This window comes from Entelurus aequoreus, linkage group LG20 (genome assembly GCF_033978785.1).
Source record: "Entelurus aequoreus isolate RoL-2023_Sb linkage group LG20, RoL_Eaeq_v1.1, whole genome shotgun sequence".
NCBI lineage: Eukaryota > Metazoa > Chordata > Actinopteri > Syngnathiformes > Syngnathidae > Entelurus > Entelurus aequoreus.
In genome coordinates this window covers 3948162-3971632 of record NC_084750.1, presented here as the reverse complement: position 1 = coordinate 3971632, position 23471 = coordinate 3948162, and the positions used below count along the sequence as shown (strand labels likewise).

General features: G+C 41.2%; 1 protein-coding gene across 3 annotated transcripts; it reads right to left on the bottom strand.

Moving 5' to 3' along the window:
- Positions 1–4150: 4150 nt before the first annotated feature.
- On the bottom strand, positions 4151–20337 carry LOC133635532 (uncharacterized). 3 transcript variants are annotated; one of them, XM_062028733.1, is made up of 6 exons: positions 20312–20337; positions 18611–18673; positions 18156–18428; positions 12376–12676; positions 9302–10513; positions 4151–4647 (listed from the first exon to the last, which is right to left on the bottom strand). In XM_062028733.1, exons 4-6 carry the CDS (start codon positions 12617–12619, stop codon positions 4493–4495), a joined length of 1611 nt encoding a protein of 536 aa, XP_061884717.1. In that variant the 5' UTR covers positions 12620–12676; positions 18156–18428; positions 18611–18673; positions 20312–20337; the 3' UTR covers positions 4151–4492. The 3 variants fall into 3 exon arrangements, with proteins under 3 accessions (XP_061884717.1, XP_061884716.1, XP_061884718.1); XM_062028732.1 differs by lacking the exon at positions 20312–20337 and having other exon boundaries at positions 18156–19254; XM_062028734.1 differs by lacking the exon at positions 20312–20337 and having other exon boundaries at positions 18316–19254.
- Positions 20338–23471: the final 3134 nt, after the last annotated feature.

The following is a 23471-nucleotide window of genomic DNA, read 5'->3' as shown; positions in this document are numbered from 1 at the left end:
ACCGACCTGTTTCTATTCTCAGTTCCATTTCGAAAGTAATGGAAAAAATTGTTTATGAACAGGTCGATAGATACCTTGCCACTAAAAAACTCATGCACAAATTTCAAAACGGCTTCAGAACTAACCACTCCACTGACACATGCATTCTCTATCTGACCGACCGCATCAAACATGAGGTGGACGCGGGCAAATACTGCGGCATGGTCATGCTGGACCTTCAGAAGGCTTTTGACACCGTTAACCACGCTATAGTGTTGGATAAGCTTAAAGCAATCGGATTTGATAAAACCTCATCGAGCTGGATGCATTGTTACTTGGAGGGGAGGAAACAGGTGGTAGAGGTGAACGGCACCCTGCCCCCCCCCCCTCTCAGTAAGCTGTGTAGTCCCCCAAGGCAGTATATTAGGGCCTTTACTGTTCCTAACATACATAAACGACATGTCATCAGCATGCGACTGTGAATTGTTCCTGTTTGCGGATGACTCGGCCCTGCTGGTAGCCGGCAAGGACAAATCACAGGTGGAAAAAATCCTGTGTGCCGAACTCTGTAGAATTTGCACCTGGCTCGCTGACAATAAGCAATCAATACACTTAGGTAAAACGGAATCCATGCTATTTGGGTCCCAAATGAACCTCAAAAAAGTCAGTGACTTCATTATTAAGGTGGGTGACATTGTTGTCACCAGGAAAGATGAGGTCACCTACCTAGGTTCCATTCTAGAGGCTAATCTTTCCTGTGATAAAATGGCAACCAAGGCAATCAAAAAGGTCAACCAACGAACAAGATTTCTCTACTCTCTCTGGTCAACAAAAGCACCATGAAGATTCAACCCTTTTTCGATTACGCATGCACCTCCTGGTACCCCAGCACCTCCAAAACCCTCAAATCAAGACTCCAAACATCCCAGAACAAGCTAGTCAAGTTATTTCTAGACCTCCACCCCAGATCCCACCTCACTCCTACCCACTTCTCCAAAGTGGGCTGGCTCAGGGTGGAGGACAGAGTAAAACAACTTGCACTGAGCCTAGTCTATAAAATCCGGTACACCTCCCTGATACCGAAGTACATGTCAAACTACTTCCAGAACGTAAATGACCGCCATAACCACAACCCAGATTCCGATCTAACAAAGGTCTTAAGTCATTCTCCTTCTATGCCACATCAATATGGAATGCACTCCCAACAGGTGTAAAAGAAAGTGCATCCATACCCTCCTTCAAAACCGCACTAAAAGGACACTTCCAGGCAGCTACATCCCTAGCCTAACCCCCTCCCCCCACCACATCCCATCGCCCCGGATTGTAAATAATCAAATGTAAATAATCAAATGTATATACTTGTTCTTATGCTTTCTGAGCTCACTATGTTTACCGCTCGCTGTACATATCCTACGAAGCGAGACCTACACTGTTACAATGACCATTTCTCAGATGATAAAATTGTTGATGATTGAAGTATGCTGATAGCAACCCAACCTAACCTTGAATTGATTAACGTGGACCCCGACTTAAACAAGTTGAACAACTTATTCGGGTGTTACCATTTAGTGGTCAATTGTACGGAATATGTACTGTACTGTGAAATCTACTAATAAAAGTTTCAATCACTCAATCAATACATCCAAAAGTGAGCTCCAATTTAATCGAAATTAAAGTTACATTGCAAATTATACACGGTATCTTTGCACCTGGTTGACGAGGAAACAAGGTTGATGATCAAATGTGTGACGTAAAAGTATTTTTTGTCGTATTTTACTGAATGTACAATTTACTACTACAATGTTTTGCCCATCAGAGGGTGCTGTCTCACTGTGTTAAAATGTATTTGTAGCCAGAAATGCAATGTTTACAAGGTTTAATGCAGAGGTCGGCAACCCAAAACATTGAAAGAGCCATATTGGACCAAAAATACAAAAAACAAATCTGTCTGGAGACGCAAAAAATGAAAAGTTGTATATACATTTTATAATGAAAGCAACACATGATGCAAGTGTCTATATTAGCTATAATAGTTTACTATCAAGATGTATCAAGATGTGAAGCAAATGTTGAAATTTAATATTTATTCTACACATTTTTACGACATTAGAAACCATTCGTAAATCAGAGGCTACTCAGAAGGTGAGATAACTCCTGGAAATTACTGGCTTTTAATGGCCAAAGGTATAGATGTGTGTGTCCACGTTAAAGGAAACGACAGGCTGTCTTCCTTTAATAGATTTAGTACAATCTTTGGCAAGCTAAGTAATGTTTGCTGTTGTCTGGAACAACACGGCACACAAACAACAATCAGAAAAGCAGCCAATAATACATACAGATAATGTGTCATGAGATATGCAAAACTAAATTATATACAAAGAGGATACAAGTAAATTATATTAAATGAGCTCAAATATACCTACAAATTAGGCATAATGATGCAATATGTACATACAGCTAGAGCTGCAGCTATCGAACATTTTATTATTCGAGTATGCTGTCGAATATCCCGATCGATTAATCGAGTAATCGAATAAATCATATTTTTGCTTAATTAAGGTTTAATTATACATGTTAAGATGTCCCCTCAATTATTGCGTTTGGCCTAATTGTCTTTTATTTCCTAAATGCCTGTTTTCATTATTGAAGGCTGACATGCACAGCTAAAATGTGTCCGTGGTTGATTGTGCCAATTTGTGTGTGCTAATAATAACAGGTGCGCATAAACGAAGTTCTTGTCTCTCGTGCGTTTTTGATGATTATTATACGGTGCCGTTTAAACGTTGGTTTCGCCACCCAAATCCGCTGAGCCGTTTTCAACCTGCCAACAATACATACATAATATAAAAAGACAAACCATTTAATAATGACAACAACAGTTTTGAATTTTGAGAATGCAATTCAGTTCATTGCATTAATTGCATGCAAAATAGTAATCAATGTCCATTTTGCCATCATAACATGTTTGAGATGAAAACAAATATATATACAAATTGTGCAAAATTAATATTATATCCAAGTAGTATGTGGTTGCATGACTTGAATAATCCGAATAACTTTGCATGACTACTTTCGCGTGGTTACTAATGAAAGGTCTAATTGCACTTTTGATGACTTCGCGGGAGTGTGAGAACACATCCTGGTTATCATAATGAATAACATTTATTTTACTAACACAACTTTTGCGTTTACATTTGATAATAGATGACTTACCTCGCCTCTGGACGTCCTTTAATCGGATGCTTTCTCGACAGGTGCTGCAGCATCGAACTTGTGCTATTGCGGTATGCGAGCTCCACTTTGCAATGTTTGCATACTACTGCGTTTTCCTTCCATTTGAGGTGTTCCCACACCTTAGACAACTTTTGTTGCTTCTTAATTCCCTCGTTTTGCTATGGCTCTTGTCCACTGCTATCTGCGGCGTCTGCCATTGCGAGTTATGTCGGCAAAAAAGTTGACTAAACTCAAGCGTATTTAAAGGAGCGGTGTTGTGCAGTGCAGGGGGCGTATGACCTATGACGTAAACACGCCGTGCAATACCTAAACAGTCCGTGTGAAACGTGGGCTTTGACTACTGTTTGCTAAAGGAGGCAAAATGTCGTAAAGAAATGTTTACGACGCCCAGGCAGCGAAAATTCCTCGAATATATTTTGTAATCGAATTACTCGAGTTACTCGAGGAATCGTTTCAGCTCTACATACAGCTAGCCTAAATAGCATGTTAGCATGGATTAGCTGGCAGTCATGCACTGACCAAATATGCCTGATTAGCACTCCACAGAAGTTCATAACATCAACATAGCTCACACACAGCATAAAACGTTTGGCGGACAAAATGAGACAAAGGAGGAGTGGAAGATTTTACATGTAAACAAACTGTTGCGTCACAGTCCACACTACGGTGAGTTCAAGAACCGCCGAAATTAGTAGGACAAAACGATGTTCACAAAATACTCATCAGTCAAGCATACACACAAACATATTAAACAGTGGGCTTTCTAACATTTTGGAAGGTTTGTATCATGTGTGTCCTCAAACAAAAACAACAACATTATTTCCCCCCCCATCTTTTTCCATTTTCAATCCTCCAGGGGAGCCACTAGGGCGGCACCAAAGGGTTGGTGACCCCCGGTTTAATGTAAAATAATGTAACGACAAGGACAATTGCAATGTATAATACATTTTATTTTATGTCTTGATTTATATCAGGTAAAACATGAACATGTGAAAAGAGTTTAGCAAGGAAACGTGATGAATAAAAAGATGGTAATAGCGCTTAAGGATAAGTGTGTTAAGGTAACTCATACCAGATGTATAAAACAAGGTAAAAGGTTAAAGTGCACCACTATCTAGAGTTAATAATTGTGTTGTGTTATTGTTTTAGCTTTTACGGTGTGTTCACATAAAATAAGGTGACTAAAGATTGGGAATCATCAGTTTAAGGACCATCTTTTCAACGCAAGATACTACAAAGTGGCATGTGAACATGATTATTAGTAATACCATCAGGGTGTTTACTCCTTCTGCTTCTTCTTTGAAAAAAAAAGTGGTTTTTTGGCAAGTGCCAATAAGGCTTTCTTCACCTTCTTCTCACCGATGCGTGCCGCCGTTTCAACCAAAGTATTAATGGCTTTCATGTTGTCATCATAATTGTAATCACCAGCGGCCCCTATGTGCAAAAAGAGCGAGAGAAAAACAGTTTAGGTCGTTAGAAACAACACAAAAAACAAGAATTCAGTTGCTTCAGTACGAACTACTTTCTTTCCTCATGACTGGAATGATTGAAATTGTTAAATTGGGTACTCCGGCTTCCTCCCACCTCCAAAGACATGCACCTGGGGATAAGTTGATTGGCAACACTAAATTGGCCATAGTGTGTGAACGTGAGTGTGAATGTTGTCTGTCCATCTGTGTTGGCCCTGTGATGAGGTGGCGACTTGTCCAGGGTGTACCCCGCCTACCGCCCGAATGCAGCTGAGATAGGCTCCAGCGACCCCCCGCGACCCCAAAAGGGACAAGCGGTAGAAAATGGATGGATGGGATGGAATTCCTGTAATTTTATTAAAGGCCTACTGAAATGATTTTTTTTTTATTTAAACGGGGATAGCAGATCTATTCTATGTGTCATACTTGATCATTTCGCGATATTGCCATATTTTTGCTGAAAGGATTTAGTATAGAACAACGACGATAAAGATTGCAACTTTTGGTATCTGATAAAAAAAAGGCTTGCCCCTACCGGAAGTAGCGTGACGTAGTCAGTTGAACATATACGCAAAGTTCCCTATTGTTTACAATGATGGCCGCAGGAAGTGAGAGAGATTCGGACCGAGAAAGCGACAATTTCCCCATTAATTTGAGCGAGGATGAAAGATTTGTGGATGAGTAAAGTGCAAGTGAAGGACTAGTGGGGAGTTGAAGCTATTCAGATAGGGAAGATGCTGTGAGAGCCGGGGGTGAGCTGATATTCAGCTGGGAATGACTACAACAGTAAATAAACACAAGACATATATATACTCTATTAGCCACAACACAACCAGGCTTATATTTAATATGCCACAAATTAATCCTGCATAAAAACACCTGCGTGTTTGTTACGCTAGCTCCTAGCTCCTCTGCTAGCTCCTAGCTCCATAGAACACGCCAATACAATTCAAACACCTGATCAACACACACAATCACTCAGCCCAAAAGACCGTTCACCTAACCCAAGGTTCATAAAGCTTATATATTTTTAAAAAGTTACGTACGTGACGCGCACGTACGGTACGGTACGTGTTATGCTAGCTCCTAGCTCCTATGCTAGCTCCTAGCTCCATAGAACACGCCAATACAATTCAAACACCTGATCAACACACACAATCACTCAGCCCAAAAGACCGTTCACCTAACCCAAGGTTCATAAAGCTTATATATTTTAAAAAAGTTACGTACATACGCAAAAAAAAGTTGCGCTCATACGGTCAAGCGATCAAATGTTTAGAAGCCAAAGCTGCATACTCACAGTAGCACGTCTGCGTCTTTGTCATCCAAATCAAAATAATCCTGGTAAGAGTCTGTGTTGTCCCAGTTCTCTACAGGCGTCTGTGTATCGAAGTCAAAAGTCCTCCTGGTTAGAGTCTCTGTTATCCGAGTTCTTCCATCTTGACTGCATCTTTCGGGAATGTAAACAAAGAAGCGCCGGCTGTGTACTGTTGTGGCTGACTACGTTCGAAAAATACGTCCATTTCGCACCGACAACTTTCTTCTTTGCTTGCTCAGCTTCCTTCTCCATAATGCAATGAACATGATTGCAACAGATTCACGAACACAGATGTCCAGAATACTGTGGAATTATGAAATGAAAACAGACCTTTTTCGTATTGGCTTCAATGTGGAAGGCATACCCGTGTTCCCCGGTCTACGTCACGCGCATACGTCATCCTCAGAGGCGTTTCGAACCGGAAGTTTAGCGGCAAATTTAAAATGTCACTTTATAAGTTAACCCGGCCGTATTGGCATGTGTTATAATGTTAAGATTTCATCATTGATATATAAACTATCAGACTGCGTGGTCGGTAGTAGTGGGTTTCAGTAGGCCTTTAATCTCAATCCGTGTACGGGGTACATCTGCCTTCTTCTACTTTTGGCTAAAAACACTAAATTCGGGTTGAACACCTGGAGCAGCGGTGCAGAGAAAACAACGTCAACATGAAGAAGACCAAGGAGATGGTGGTCGAATTCAGAAGGGACAGAGGCCACCCTCACCCCCTGTACATCGGAGGAGCAGACGTGGAAGTGGTGTCCAGCTTCAGGTACCTGGGTGTGCACATAACCAAGCACCTCAACTGGAGCACCAAGACGTCCTGTCTGGTCAGGAAGGCCCACGAGCGACTCTACTTCCTCAGGAAGCTACGGCGAGCTGGACTTGGGAGCTCAGTCCTGAGGAGCTTCAACAACTGTGTGGTGGAGAGTGTGCTCTGCACCTGCATCACCGTGCAGAGGGTGGCGAAGGCTGCACAGGAGACCGTGGGAAACAGCCTTCCCAACACCTCAAAACTTTACACTCAGATGCAAGGGGAGGTCCCTCAGCATCTAAATGCGGCTGCGGAGCATAAGGGGTAAAACCACCAGGCTCAGAAGCAGATTCTTCCCTGAAGCTGTCAGACTGCTGAACGCTAGCCGTGCTCCATAGTCCCCCTCTGCTCTTCTTCCGTCCTCTTGTTAAGTGCCTTATGTTATTGCCTATTAATCATTTATTACTGTTTTTCTTAATACTTGAGTCCAAATGTGTACGAGTATGTAAAATAAAGCTCCTTGAATCCTTGAGCAAACAGACTTGTAGCAGATAACACAAATGCACTAACTGACTCACTTTATTTATAAAGCACATTTAAAATTTACCACAGGGGTAGCCAAAGTGCTGTACAATGGGCAAGTTAAAAGATAATACGAGAACTGAGCAAACACAACACAACACAAACAGAGCACGATAAAAAATAAATAAATAAAATAAATAGAACATAAAAACAGGTTTTTATAGCCACCAGTGTTTCCCACACATTCATTTATTTGTGGCGGCCCGCCACAAAAGAATTACGTCCGCCACAAATAGATGTTTTTTTTTTTTTTTTGTCCTGTCCAGCTTCTCAGGCAAATCATATAGTTGATGTAGATGCCCATATATGCTGTTCAGATTTACTTTACAAACGAGAAGTGTGGGATACTTCTCTTGTTGCCTTATTTGTATTTGACCACTACTGTTTTCTGTTTATTTGTTACTGACTGTGGCAGGACACCTCTGCCTCTGTTTCACTTTATGTTGCTGGTAAATAATATGGTTGTAGTAGTAGGCTAAAGTTAAATTATTTAGTATGCACTAATTAAAGGGGCAGGCCTTTAAGAGACATTTTAGCTTTTATATTTTATAAGATATATTTTTTGTAAGAACCACAATTAATAAATATATTTCAGTGAATAACTTATTGTTCAAATCTGTATATAAATATGTACATAAAGTGTTGTAATTATATTGTAAAATGGATGGATGGATGGACGTTTAAAACAAAACTGTTATTATTAATTAGTAAGTATACATTTTTTGAGCCTTTTTAAAGAAAATCATATCATTGTAGTAAATTATGCAAATTACTCGATGATGTCATGGTGACCACACCCATAGCCACGCCCATAGCCACGCCCCCGCCGCCACAGGTATCTTGGCAGTTTATGGGAAACACTGGCCACCATATCTCATGTATTTATGAAATGCCTTATACCCAGAAGGCACAAGACATTGAAACAACGTTGAGAACTTGTTGAATTAGGTCCTGACGTTGAGCAACTCAAACATAATGTTGAAACAACATGCTTTTTGACTACGTTTAATCAATGTTGGGTTCTCACGTTGATTTGATCATTGAATTATGGTCATTTCCCAACCAATATTCTACGACAGAAATACAATGTTAAAACAACATGCTTTTGGACAACGTTTATTCAATGTCAGGTTGTGACGTTGATTTGACCATTGAAATTTGGTCATTTCCCAACAAACAACGTGGATCCAACGTGAGACATCAACGTTTTCTCAATTTATAAATTTACAACTATTTTGCAACATTGTTTCAAAGTCAGTTTTAAAGGACATGTACGTATAATCAACGTATCAATGTCTTGTGCCTGCTGGGTGGTGATGTACTGTAAGAGATTTTCTTAAAGCAAAACAATGAACTAATGAAATAAACTATGGACGTTGTACATTTTGGAATGGTTTGCACTGATATGGTGAAGATATTTTCTCAACAAAAACAATGAACTATTTTTTTTTAAAATTATTATTATTTATTTAAAAAAAAAAATATTTTAATGATGTGGTACAGTCATAAAAAAAGGCGTGGCTTTCAGTTTATAGCACCCAATAAATAGAAACCATTGGTAAGTTTCCTTGCTTTTTTACAGATTTCCTTTTATTTTGGATATGCATTCCAAAGTATCTATAAAATGTCAGTGCCCCCTGAACCCCCAAAAGGGCCGCAGCTGATGTTTTTAAATTCTTCTATTTGATTTTATTACCTCACTGGGATCCCTGACATACGTTTGAAAAGTTGCAAATGTCAACAATTACTGACTGTCTCTTCACTTTCCGTGTTATAATATGAAGCAGATTATCCAATTTCCTGCATTCAATAAAATAGTGGGTCAAAGCTCTCATCACCATGAAAATCCTGATGGCAAACATTTGCGTAGGAGGCGACAGGAGTAGCGTAAACTGGCACTGGCTGTGTGTGGAGACAAAACACAACAAACTGAGAATACACAATAATAAGGGACAGCAGACACACCTTTGTCTGATGTTGGAGATGGAAGCAGCTCTGGAGTTGGAGACAGTGCTGCAGTTAGAGCCGCTTGTGGAGTTGGATGATTTACTGCAGGTAGAGCCACTTGTGGAGTTGGAGGCAGTGCTGCAGTTAGAGCCCCTTGTGGCATTGGAGGCAGTACTGCAGGTTGAGCCACTTGTGGATTTGGAGGCAGTGCTGCAGTTAGAGCCACTTGTGGATTTGGAGGCAGTGCTGCAGTTAGAGCCACTTGTGGATTTGGAGGCAGTGCTGCAGTTAGAGCCCCTTGTGGCATTGGAGGCAGTACTGCAGGTTGAGCCACTTGTGGATTTGGAGGCAGTGCTGCAGTTAGAGCCACTTGTGGATTTGGAGGCAGTGCTGCAGTTAGAGCCACTTGTGGATTTGGAGGCAGTGCTGCAGGTAGAGACACTTGTGGAGTTGGAGGATTTACTGCAGGTAGAGCCACTTGTGGAGTTGGAGGCAGTACTGCAGGTAGAGCCGCTTGTGGAGTTGGAGGCAGTACTGCAGGTAGAGGCACTTGTGGAGTTGGAGGCAGTGCAGCAGTTAGAGCCACTTGTGGAGTTGGAGGCAATACTGCAGGTAGAGCCGCTTGTGGAGTTGGAGGCAGTACTGCAGGTAGAGACACTTGTGGAGTTGGAGGCAGTGCAGCAGTTAGAGCCACTTGTGGAGTTGGAGGCAGTACTGCAGGTAGAGCCACTTGTGGAGTTAGAGGCAGTACTGCAGGTAGAGCCACTTGTGGAGTTGGAGGCAGTACTGCAGGTAGAGCCACTTGTGGAGTTGGAGGCAGTGCTGCAGTTAGAGCCACTTGTGGAGTTGGAGGCAGTACTGCAGGTAGAGCCACTTGTGGAGTTGGAGGCAGTACTGCAGGTAGAGCCACTTGTGGAGTTGGAGGCAGTACTGCAGGTAGAGCCAATTGTGGAGTTGGAGGCAGTACTGCAGGTAGAGCCACTTGTGGAGTTGGAGGCAGTACTGCAGGTAGAAGCAGTTGTGGAGTTGGAGGCAGTGCTGCAGGTAGAGCCAATTGTGGAGTTGGAGGCAGTACTGCAGGTAGAGCCACTTGTGGAGTTAGAGGCGGTACTACAGGTAGAGCCACTTGTGGAGTTGGAGGCAGTACTGCAAGTAGAAGCTGTTGTGGAGATGAAGGTAATACTGCAGGTGTAGGCAGTTCCGGAGGTGGCAGGTTCCTAGTCCTTTCATCTGCAAACACGGGAAGGCATTGTTTAGTATTTCACAGATGCAGCTGTTTAACAGAAATGACTGTGCCCTACATTTCAAACCCAAACCAAGGAAAAAGCAATTGTTTTAACATATCGATTAAATAAAACTTAACAAAACCTTTGGCCTCGTCTATTAAACATGTTTTAAAGCCTAAGTCGTCACTAGCTGCATTTTCATTAGCCCTAGAAATGCGCAAAACCTAAATAGGCAATAAGAAACTGGTAATGAAAACAGCCATATTTCGAAAAACCTCTCAAATATCGCAAAAACATTTTTGCGCTCTCATAAGGTGGGTTTTGAGACGATTCTATATTGAAGTGTTTAGCAAAAGCACAATGGAAACACTTTTTGCGCATTTAGAGGTCACTTAAACATCGAACCGGCATGGCGTTGATGCAGGAAAACTATGGCAGACGGATCGCTTCCGATCGATAATAGAGGCCGACTCGCAAGCTTGGAGAGACCCCCATGCCTGAAAATGTGTCGAGGGGGCTGTAAGTCTCCGATCGGTCGGCCGAGGGGGGCGAGGCGGCACCGCTGAACCGAGCCGTCTCACGGGTCCTTTCCCAACAACCGACCCGCGAGCTTGAAGAGACCCACATACCCAAACAGTAATGCCAAGGGGGGTGTAAGTATGTTGTCTTTTAGCGATCATCCACTGCCTTCGCCTTCTATTGACATCACGGCAACAGTTGTGGCTGCAATATCTTCCTCAAAGTGGAGTCTCGCGGGATGAGATTTTACGAGAATTTACTAGTGGTGCAACGGATCAACATTGATCCGTGATCCGTTCGGGTCAATATCTTCGGTTCGGCACACACATGATCCGCGGTTTGATATATGAAACAAAAAAAAAAAGTTGTTCGGACGTTCAATAATTGCAGTGAATGTGGCAGGACTGGGACCACAGATAGGTGCTTTGCACATGTAGTGAATTTGGCATCACAACTCAGTCAATAGGATGGAGCGCCTCCTTGGGAGGATCAGGAAGGTGGTTTTCTATTTCCACCCAAGCACAACCGCTGCTCATGTGCTTAAGACAAAGCAAGAAATGCTCATAAGCTCATAAGCTCATACATGATGTCCCAACGAGTTGGAACTCCACTTATGATATGTTGGAGCAGCAGGCAGCTATATACTCTGCATTGACCCACAACACCCTGAAGACACATGTCAAAGACATCATCACCCTGTCTGATGATGATGTGAGAGTGGCAGAGGAGGTCCTCCAGGTGCTTAAACCCCTCAAAAGTGTTACATCTCTACTGAGCACTGAAACTTCACCATCTGTGTCAATGACCCTGCCATTGAAAACAAGGATTCTACAATCCATGACTCCAAGTGTGGAAGACAGCAGCATCACTCCAGATGTCAGGCTTCATTTCACTACCTATGTTTCAAGATGATGTGCCTTCTTATGTTGCACTTAAAGTTGTTTTTTATTAATGGTCATTGGTCCAAGTTTAAAGAAAGGAGACAAGCCTTTTTATGTTGCACTGTTTTTCATTAATCATGTTAAAAGGAAGATAAAAATGCATGCCAAGTTGATCAACAGATTGTATTATTCTCCAGTGCAATAACAGTACTGAAATGAAGGCTAAAAGGGCATTAATGGGAGCTTTAAAAAAAAAAGGAGAAAAAAAGAAGTAACTAAATAGTTACTTTTCACAGTAACGCATTACTTTTTGGTGTAAGTAACTGAGTTAGTAACTGAGTTACTTTTGAAATAAAGTAACTAGTAACTGTAACTAGTTACTGGTTTTCAGTAACTAACCCAACACTGAAAGTAAATAACAACAAAGTTGGTTAGTATCTATTCCTTGAATAAATGAAGTGCAAACCCAGTTCGGTGGCCTTATCGTGGCATCCAATCTGTTTCAAGAGCTCGATGGTCACTGTTGGAGCTTCATTGAGGGTGAAGGTGGACACCAGCACGTTGATTACCTCTATGCGGTCCTTTTTCTCCACCCTGCATAACGCCACCCTCTTGTCCCTTTTGAGGTCTACTAAAGACTGGCGGAACTTTTCAAAGTCGTCCAAAGAAAGGTTTTCCAGCGTCTCAGTGATTACAATCTTGATGCTCATTTCTTAGCACTACTTGTGGTTGGCGGAGAAGAAGGTGGAGTCAGTGAACAACAGCATCTGTGGACCAAATAACGACATATCGTAATTATGTCATAGTAAATTATATACTGTGGATAATCATCCCACCAAAGTTAGGTCAAGTTCTTTTTTTGCTCAATGAAATTAAAATAAAACACAAAATGTGTGTTAGAGTGTAGACTCTCAGTTTAGTCATGAGAGTCTATAATGGCCCGCTATGAAAAATACACTTTTAATCATATCCTAAGAGTAATATTTGTCACTAGCCTGTTTATGAGCACCAAAGATGAGGGAACATTTTTTTTATCTCCCTGACTTTCTTTGTGCTCAAACGCTTGCTATTCTAGTTGTCCAAATGCAGGCCCAAAATTACATTTTAACGTCACAAGCTTAATAAGGAATATGGCCGGTGGAGTGCCTCTGACATTATTTTAAATATCTGACAGTAGCATTGCTGCACTTTTGTTGCCACCAGGGGACCAGTTTATTTTACATACATTTGACATACATACTTGCCAACCTTGAGACCTCCAACATCGGGAGGTGGGGGGTGGGGGTTTGGGGGGGAGTTTTTGGGGCTTGGTCGGGGGTGGGGGGGTGGTTGGGGGCGTGGTTATTTACAGCTAGAATTCACCAACTCGAGTATTTCATATATATTTCATATATATATATATATATATATATATATATATATATATATATATATATATATATATGTGTGTGTATGAAATACTTGACTTTCAGTGAATTCTAGCTATGTATATATATATATATATATATATATATATATATATATATATATATATATATATATATATATATATATATATATATATATATATATTTATTTTATTTACATAGAAAAAATAAAATAAAAATAATAATAATAATAATAAATACTTGAATGTCAGTGTTCCGGAGGCTATCCATTAGATGGCAGTATTGTCCTGTTTAACTTCTCCGTTCATTGGGCAGGCAAGCTGTTTATATTGTGGGAAAGCGGATGTGAGAACAGGCTGTCCCCACTCAGTCTCAGGAGCTGGAGGCCACGCCCCCTCCAGCTCCGGCCGAATACCGGGAGTTTGTCGGGAGAAAATCTCTGCCGGGAGGTTGTCGGGAGAGGCGCTGAATACCGGGATTCTCCCACTAATAACGGGAGGGTTGGCAAGTATGCATACATTTGACATACAGCAGCCTAAGCAGAGAAGCCCAGACTCCCTCTCCCCAGCTACTTTGTCCAGCTCTTCCCGGGGTATCCGGAGGCGTTCCCAGGTCAGATGGGAGACATAGTCTCTCCACCGTGTTCTGGGTCTTCCCCATGGTCTCCTACCGGTCAAACGCGCCCTAAACACCTCCCCAGGGAGGCGTTCGGGGGGCATTCTGACCAGATGCCCTCTCGATGTGGAGAAGCAGCGGCTTTACTCTGAGCTCCTCCCGAATGACCGAGCTTCTCACCCTATCTCTAAGGGAGAGCCCTGCCACCCGACGGTGGAAACTAATTCCATCGCTTGTACCCGTGATCTTGTCCTTTTGGTCATAACCCAAAGCTAATGACCATAGGTGAGGATAGGGATGTAGCTCGACCGGTAAATTGAGAGCTTTGCCTTTCGGCTTAGCTCCTTATTCACCACGACAGACCGATACAGGGTCTGTATCACTGCAGACGCTGCACCAATCCGCCTGTAAACGTCACAATCCACTCTTCCTTCACTTGTGAACAAGACCCTGAGGTACTTGAACTCCTCCACTTGGGGCAGAGTCTCCTTCCAACCCGGAGATGGCACTCCACCCTTTTCCGGGCAAGAACCATAAACTCTGACTTGGAAGTGCTGATTTTCATCCCAGTCGCTTCACACCGCTGCGAACCTATCCAGTCAGAGCTGAAGATCCTGGTCAGATGAAGCTAGCAGGACCACATCATCTCCAAAAAGCAGAGACTACCAAACCGGATCCCCTCAACGCTCTGACTGTGCCTAAGAATTCTGTCTATAAAAGTTGTCAACAGAATCTGTGACAAATAGATAGATAGATAGATAGATAGATAGATAGATAGATAGATAGATAGATAGATAGATAGATAGATAGATAGATAGATAGTACTTTATTGATTCCTTCAGGAGAGTTCCCTCAGGAAAATTAAAATTCCAGCAGCAGTGTACAGAATTGAGATCGAATTTAAAAAAGTAAATAATGGGGGTATAGATGGAAACAAAATAGAAAAATATTACAATAGAATAAAAACAAAAAGCATCAATGAGAATACAAATATAACAGTAAAATAAGAATATAACAAGAGAAACTAGGCATTAGTGACCATGTTATGAAAACGTATTACACTGTTATTGTTTTGCATCCCCCGTCATTCTAATACCAATACCCCCCCTCCCTCCCAGAGAGGAGTTGTACAGTCTAATGGCGTGTGGGACTAAGGAGTTTTTTAGTCTATTAGTCCTGCACTGCACCAAGCTGCGCCTCTATATGTCAGTGGTCATCCCTACAGTGACCTATGCCTGTGAGACATGGATGAAGACATCAACCATTACAAACAAGCTGGATGTCTTCCACCGACGGTGCCTCAGATACATCTTGAGGATCTCATGGAGAGACCACATCACCAATGAAGAGGTGATGAGAAGGGCAGGGGTAGCACCATTGTCTGATATAGTCTCTGATATGAGAAGGAGAATGGCTGGACACGTACTCCGACTGCCAAAAGAGAGACCGGCAAGTGTGGCAATGGACTGGGTGCCAGAAGCGGGAAAGAGGAAGAGAGGACGGCCAAAGAAGACGTGGAGACAAACAGCCAAGGAAGACCTGAGAGAGATGGGAGTCAGCTGGTATGGAGCAAGAAGGGTCGCCAGTGACCGGAACAAATGGAGGGGACTCGTCGCCCAATGTTCCAACAGGAATGGGAGGAACTAAGTCTAAGTAAGTAAGTCCTGCATTTGGGATGAAGCAGTCTAGCACTGAACAGGCTCCTCTGGCTACTGACAACGGTATGCAGAGGGTGACTGGCATCATCCAGGATGCTCACTAGTTTTTCCACAGTCCTCTTCTCTGCCACCGTCACCAGTGAGTCCAGTTTTAGTCCGATCGTAGAACCGGCCCGCCTGATCAGTTTCTCCAGTCTGGAGCTGTCCTTCTTAGATATACTGCCCCCCCAGCACACTACGATGTAGTACAGAACACTGGCAACCACAGACTGGTAGTACATCCACAATAGTTTTTTTACAGACGTTGAAGGAGTGCAGCCTCCTCAGGAAGTACAGCCTGCTCTGTCCTTTCCTGTACAAGTGGTCCATGTTAACAGTCCAGTCCAGCTTGTTGTCCACCCACACCCCGAGGTACTTGAATGAGTCCACGGTCTGTACCTCGACTCCCTCGATCACAATAGGTTGTGACCTTGGACTCGACCTCCCAAAGTCAATGACCAGCTCCTTGGGCAGCCCTGGCACAGTCCAACCCTCACTGGAAACGGGTTTGACTTACTGCCGGCAATGCGGACCAGGCTCTAACACTGATAATACATGGAGTGGACCGCCACAATCAGGCGGTCCGATATACTATAGTCTCTGACCACTCTCCACAGGACTTCCAGAGGGACACGGTCGAATGCCTTCTCCAAGTCCACAAAACACATGTAGACTGGTTGGGAAAACTACCATGCACCCTCAAGGATCCTGCCGAGAGTATAGAATTGGTCCACAGTTCCACCACTAGGATGAAAACCACACTGCTCCTCCTGAATCCGAGGTTCGACTGACATAGCCTCCTCTCCAGTACACCGGAATAGACCTTACTGGGAAGACTGAGGAGTGTGATCGCACAATAATTAGAACAATAATTGGAACACACCCTGCGGTTCCCCTTTTTAAATAGAGGAACCACCAACCCAGTTTGCCAATCCAGAGGCACCGTCTCCGATGCCCATGCAATGCTGCACAGGCTTGTCAACCACGACAGCCCCACAGCATCCAGAGCCTTAAGGAACTCCGGGCGGATCTCATTCAGCCAATATATATATATATATATATATATATATATATATATATATATATATATATATATATATATATATATTAATATGTATATTTCTATATATATATATACAGTATATACATATATGTATATATATATATATATATATATAGTAAATATGTATATATATATTCATATATATATATATATATATATATACATATAGTAAAAATGTATATATACATATACATATATATATATATATATATATATATATATATATAGAAAAGAAAAGAAACGGCAGATCAACTGGTCTAAAAAGGGAGTCTATTTAAAGGCTAGAGTATACAAATGAGTTTTAAGATGAGACTTAAATGCTTCTACTGAGGTAGCATCTCTAACTTTTACCGGGAGGGCATTCCATAGTATTGGAGCCCGAATAGAAAACGCTCTATAGCCCGCAGACTTTTTTGGGCTCTGGGAATCACTAATAAGCCGGAGTTCTTTGAACGCAGATTTCTTGCCGGGACATATGGTACAATACAATCAGCAAGATAGGCAGGAGCTTGACCGTGTAGTATTTTATACGTAAGTAGTAAAACCTTAAAGTCGCATCTTAGGTGCACAGGAAGCCAGTGCAAGTGAGCCAGTATAGGCGTAATATGATCAAACTTTCTTGTTTTTGTCAAAAGTCTAGCAGCCCCATTTTGTACCATCTGTAATCTTTTAATGCTAGACATAGGGAGACCCGAAAATAAAAAGTTACAGTAATCGAGACGAGATGTAACGAACGCATGAATAATGATCTCAGCATCGCTTGTGGACAAAATGGAACAAATTTTAGCGATATTACGGAGATGAAAGAAGGCCGTTTTAGTAACACTCTTAATGTGTGACTCAAACGAGAGAGTTGGGTCGAAGATAATACCCAGATTCTTTACCAAGTCGCCTTGTTTAATTGTTTGGTTGTCAAATGTTAAGGTGGTATTATTAAATAGATGTCGGTGTTGAGCAGGACCGATAATCAGCATTTCCGTTTTCTTAGCGTTGAGTTGCAAAAAGTTATATATATATATATATATATATATATATATATATATATATATATATATATATATAAATAAATATATATATATATATATTGTATGTGTATATAGTTACTTTACATGTCCGTCACCCGGACAAATTACAAATTATTTTAAGCCCAATGCAAACCACCGATCAAAAAGTTTGGACACCCCTAATCAATGTAAAAAACAACAACAAATATTCTGCCCTCGCAATAAAACTAAAAATTAAAAATTAAAAACTAAAAGAAAACATACATTATATTAACCACATTACTGATATATAATACAATATTTATGTATGTAACATATAAACATTGTGCACAGCAAGTCACACAAACTAACTAACTAAAACTGGCGAGCTACTTGCCAGCAAGCTTAAATAGAAACATGAATACAATATGCATTACAAACGTTATACCCCAATCTAAACTTATACAACCAAACTAGTTAATTGTACATGTTGAACTTACAGGCGATGCTCTCAGTTAGTGGTGTGACGCGATGTGCTGAGACTTCGAGGCGTCTGTCAAGTAACAGAAGGGCCTCACTGCGAAGCGCATATTAAGGCCTGATACGTGTAGGGGAGGAGCTGGAAATGATGACGTGTGAAGCTTCGCTGCCAGGATGTACCATGTGACTGCTTCGGGACATGGTTCAGATCTTGCAGAGAGATTCGACAACACATAAATCGCCCAAGCTCCATTGAAAATCCGGGCTTTTGAGAGTTGCGGTCAGTTTGGAATCTGGATTGAGAATCGAAATTATTTTTAAAGTGCCAATACAATCAAAGAATAACAGCACATGATGTTCAATGTGACGGAAAACTGAATCCAGTTGGTTTCACTGCGCTGTCGACAATTTATAAATAATGACTTCTCATTAGTAGTCACTAGTCCTCTGGTAGCATAATGGACTACGTACATACCTTTTACGCCACACGACGTTGGTTCAATTCTCTGCAGTTCCAGTTCCCGTTGGTGCTCTATGACTATAAACATTATGTTTAATAAGGAAACACATGTTATGTTTTCCCCTTTTAAGCAGGCACCAGAAATCAATAGCTGGATGATGGAGAGGTTGTGCCAAAAAAAATGCTTAAAATAAAAAATAAAAATGAACTTAATCTCTCCTGTTCTGTATCAACACAAAAATTAATTATAATTAAAATTAATTATAAGCCATTACTGAGTGGGGGGGTGGGGGGGCAGGTGGCATTAAACAGAACCGGTTAGAGCCGCTTATCAAGCAACTACTTGGAAAAATACGCCCTACAGTTTATCAAGAAACAACTTTGGGGAAAAACAACCTTCAGACTAAAGTGAAAGTCTTCCTCCCTGAGGAGGTGAATGGGTGATGGGGTTAGTTTTTTTTAACCTTTAGGGCTGGACCATAAAGGGTCTCAGTCATTAAAACGTTAAAAATAAGTCAAATTATTATTTTTATTTTTTATTTAACGCTTACAGTAAATCTCTATATCAACTTCAGGTTGATAAAAAGTAAAAAAGTAATAAAAAGAAAATGTTTTATGCCTTTTCTGTCAAAGACAACTTTGTTTTTTATAGCAAAACTGGAAATATGAAGTATTTAGTCATTAGAACTCTAAAAGATCAATAATACAGGACACCATTGATTTTAATTCTTTAATATTTTTGAGAAATCAGTGAAAATATTAATAAAATCCCACAAAATATATTTGGGATCCAAAAGGTTTTCTTTTACTTTCAACACTTAAGTTACGAGATCAACTTCAAATATATCTGTCGATTTTACGTTTGAACTATTATTTTGTTTGTTTTTATGCTCTTTTGTCAAAGAAAACGATGTTTTTATATGGCAACCACACAATATATGCAATATTTTTTCCACACAAAACATTTTAAAGTGACATTATTGAAGTAATTGAAGCCTTGAATAGGTCAATAATTCATTATAACATATATTTTTTTTGTCTTTTTTGGGGGGGGGAGCAATGGCCAAAAAAAGAAAAATAAAGAAAGACAAAAGGAAAAAAAACAGCCTGCATGGCAGCTTTGTGTCAACATTGCAACTTTTTCTCGTTAGATTTCACCTCATTCCACATTTTTAAAATGTTTTGTTTTTTATTTTTGCAATACTATCAAATTTGCAATTTTTGCAGAATGTGTGGCGGGCCGGTAAACAATTAGCTGCAGGCCGCAAATGGCCCCCGGGCCACACTTTGGACACCCCTGGTCATGGGGTGTTCTTGTGTTTGCAGCGGGCTTTTATTTTCTGCTTTAGTTCCTGTTGTAGGCATTGGCTTTGAAGAATTATTTGCATATGCTCTCCTTGGCTTAGGTCTAGGGCAGGGGTCGGCAACCCGAAATGTTGAAAGAGCCATATTGGACCCAAAAAACAAAAACAAATCTGTCTGGAGCCGCAAAAAATTAAAAGCCATATTACATGTGTCATGAGATGTAAATTTAATTAAGAGGACTTAAAGGAAACTAAATGAGCTCAAATATAGCTACAAATGAGGCATAATGATGCAATATGTACATATAGCTAGCCTAAATAGCATGTTAGCATCGATTAGCTTGCAGTCATGCAGTGACCAAATATGTGTGATTAGCACTTCACACAAGTCAATAACATCAACAAAACTCACCTTTGTGCACTCATGTACAACGTTAAAAGTGTGGTGGACAAAATGAGACAGAAAAAGAAGTGGCATAAAACACGTCCTAGAAAGTCGGAGAAAGTTATGCATGTAAACAGACTATACGGTGAGTTCAAGGACCGCCAAAATAAGTAGGACAAAACGGCGCTCGCCAAATACTTGAATCAGTGAAGCATATTTAATATAAACAGTGTGACTTATAACAATTACAGAGGTTTGTGTCATGTTTGTCCTCCTACAGAAACCATACTAAAACAAAAAAATTGATTTTTTTTCCCCTCATCTTTTTCCATTCTTCATACATTTTTTTAAAAATCTCCAGAGAGCCACTAGGGCGGCGCTAAAGAGCTGCATGCGGCTCTAGAGCCGCGGGTTGCCGACCCCCGGTCTAGGGGCTGTCCTTGGAACTATTATATTCAGTGGCTGTGATGGAGGAAGAGGATGCTGGTTGTTTTGACTCACTCACAGGTGAGTGCTGGTCTTGATTTTGTTCTAATGCAAAACCCTGCATTTTAGTGTCAGCAACAGCCATTTCCGTTCTGAGGGCCAATGTTTATTTTTTAGCTTTAATTTGTGCCTCTTCAAAATCGAGAGCCTTTTTGACTTAAATGTATCGGCCTTTCCAAGCTTTCCAGGTTCTAATCCAAGGGCCGTGGGCTGAGCCAGGACAGGTGGTGCACTTTCATACGCACTTCCTACTACAACTTAAGTCTTTCAAAAATAGCTTTATTTGCAAAACAAAGGTTTTTTCTTTCCAAGGTTAACAAAAACAACTTTAACTACATACAAAGCTATAAACAAAACTAAGCTCAAGTGTTGCATAAGCAGTGGTCAAAAAATGTTTTCACCGCCAGTCTCTCAACCCGACATTTGTGCAATCAATTTCACCTGTGCTCCCCTATATGCTTTCCTCACAGGTGCTGTAAATGACACACAATGTAAATGACTTTCTAATCCAAAAAATAAATAATGTAACTTAATATATGCAGTACCAGAGAAATATAAATAACACAAAAATGGCTACCAAACCCATAATGACCAACACCAAAGTGCAGTAGCACAGTAGGCCCAAGTATTCATCAAACACCACCACAATGACCAACACCAAGGTGCAGTAGCGCAGTAGGCCCAAGTTTTCATCAAAAAATGAATCATTAATTTAACTTAATATATGCAGGACTACAGAAATATACATAACACAAATGGCTACCACAGCGTGGGTTTGATCCGGGTACTCTGTAATGTTTGCCTGATCTTGAATAGGATTGTGCTGAAAATCTTAATTTCCCCTCGGGGATTAATAAAGTACTTCTGATTGTGATTCTGTATATCGGCTCCTCCCACCTCCAAAGATATGCACCTGGGGATAGGTTAATTGGCAACACTAAATTGGCCCTAGTGTGTGAATGTGAGTGTGAATGTTGTCTGTCTATCTGTGTTGGCCCTGCGATGAGGTGGCGACTTGTCCAGGATGTACCCCACCTTACGCCCGAATGCAGCTGAGATAGGCTCCAGCACCCCCCGCGACCCCAAGAGGGACAAGCGTTAGAAAATGGATGGATGGATGGAAGTCTTATAATGAAGGCAACACATTAGCTATATTAGCCTACTATCAAAATTACTATGTGTCGCAGGCTGACGCAAATCTTTGTTGACAGAAATGTTGAAACGTAATATTTATTTAAATATTTATTCTACACATTTTTACAAACATTGGAAAACATTAGTAAAACTTCTCAGAGGGTGAGACAATTTCTGAAAATGACTGGCTTAGAATGGCCAAAGGTATAGATGTGTGTGTACAAATTAAAGGAAACGGCAGGCTGTCTTCTTCTAATGGATTTATTACAATCTTTGCTAGCTGGGTAACGTTTGCTGTGGTCTGGAACAACATGGCACACAAACAACTATCAGAAATGTAGCCAATATTACATACAGATAATGTGTCATGAGACATGCAAATATAAAATAAATACACAGAGGACTACAGCTCTGCTTTTAACACGGTCATCCCACAAAAACTCACTGCTAAACTCCTCACAGTTGGTCTGACACCAACTCTCTGTGACTGGGTCCTGAACTTTCTCACAAACCGGCCCTAGTCAGTCAGAATCGGCAACCAGACATCAGGCACAAAGGTTCTAAGCACAGGGACCCCCCAAGGCTGCGTGCTGAGCCCCCTATTGTACACCCTCTTCACACGCGACTGTGTGGCCTCCCAGAACAACACCAGTATCATCAAGTTTGCAGATGATACTACGGTCGTCGGACTGATCACCGGGGGAGCTGAGGCAGCATACAGAAGGGAGGTAGTGGAACTGGTGGCCTGGTGTCAGGATAATAATCTCTCCTTGAACACAGACAAGACCAAGGAGATGATTATTGACCCATGGAGAAGGAGTGCACAGTACACACCTCTGTACATAGGGGAGACAGAGGTGGACAAATACCCTCATCATTGACGAATAAACACATACAGTGGGCTTTCTAACAATTAAGGTTTGTGTCACGTTTGTCCTCCTACAGAAACCATATTCAAATAAAAAGTATATTCTTACCTTTTTCCATTTTCATACGTTTTTGAAAATGTTAAAAAGCTAATTTTAATTACACAGAAAATACATTTAAAACACAGCTTAATGGACAAATATTAACAGCGTCAAACTTTGTGCGACTTCTTCTGGACGCTACAGTATTGAGCAGCGCTCTCCTCGATCGCGGCGCTAATGAACTGACACCGGTCGTGCCGCCTATTAATTATAGCACATGTTTGAGGCGGGTGCTGCATCAAACCTTTTGGAACACAATCTGTTACACCTGCTAATCAAGCAACTACTTGGAAGAAAAAAATGCCTTCCAGTTTATCTAGCAATTATTTGGAAAAAAACCCCACCCTTCAGTCTAAAATTAAAATGAAAGGACGCAGCGCTCTTGGCTGACATCCTCTTCTTCAATCCCTCCCTCCTCTGCTAAAAGGGCAGCTAAAAGATGATGAAGATCATCAACAAAACGCTGGAGAATCTTTCCCAGTGGGATTTTGAGATGTTCTACAGGTGTCCAAAAGGTATCCACACCGTCTTCATGTCACTCAACTGGTACCGTAAGACACGATCGGTCCAGCATGCACCACGACCACATCACTTCCTGT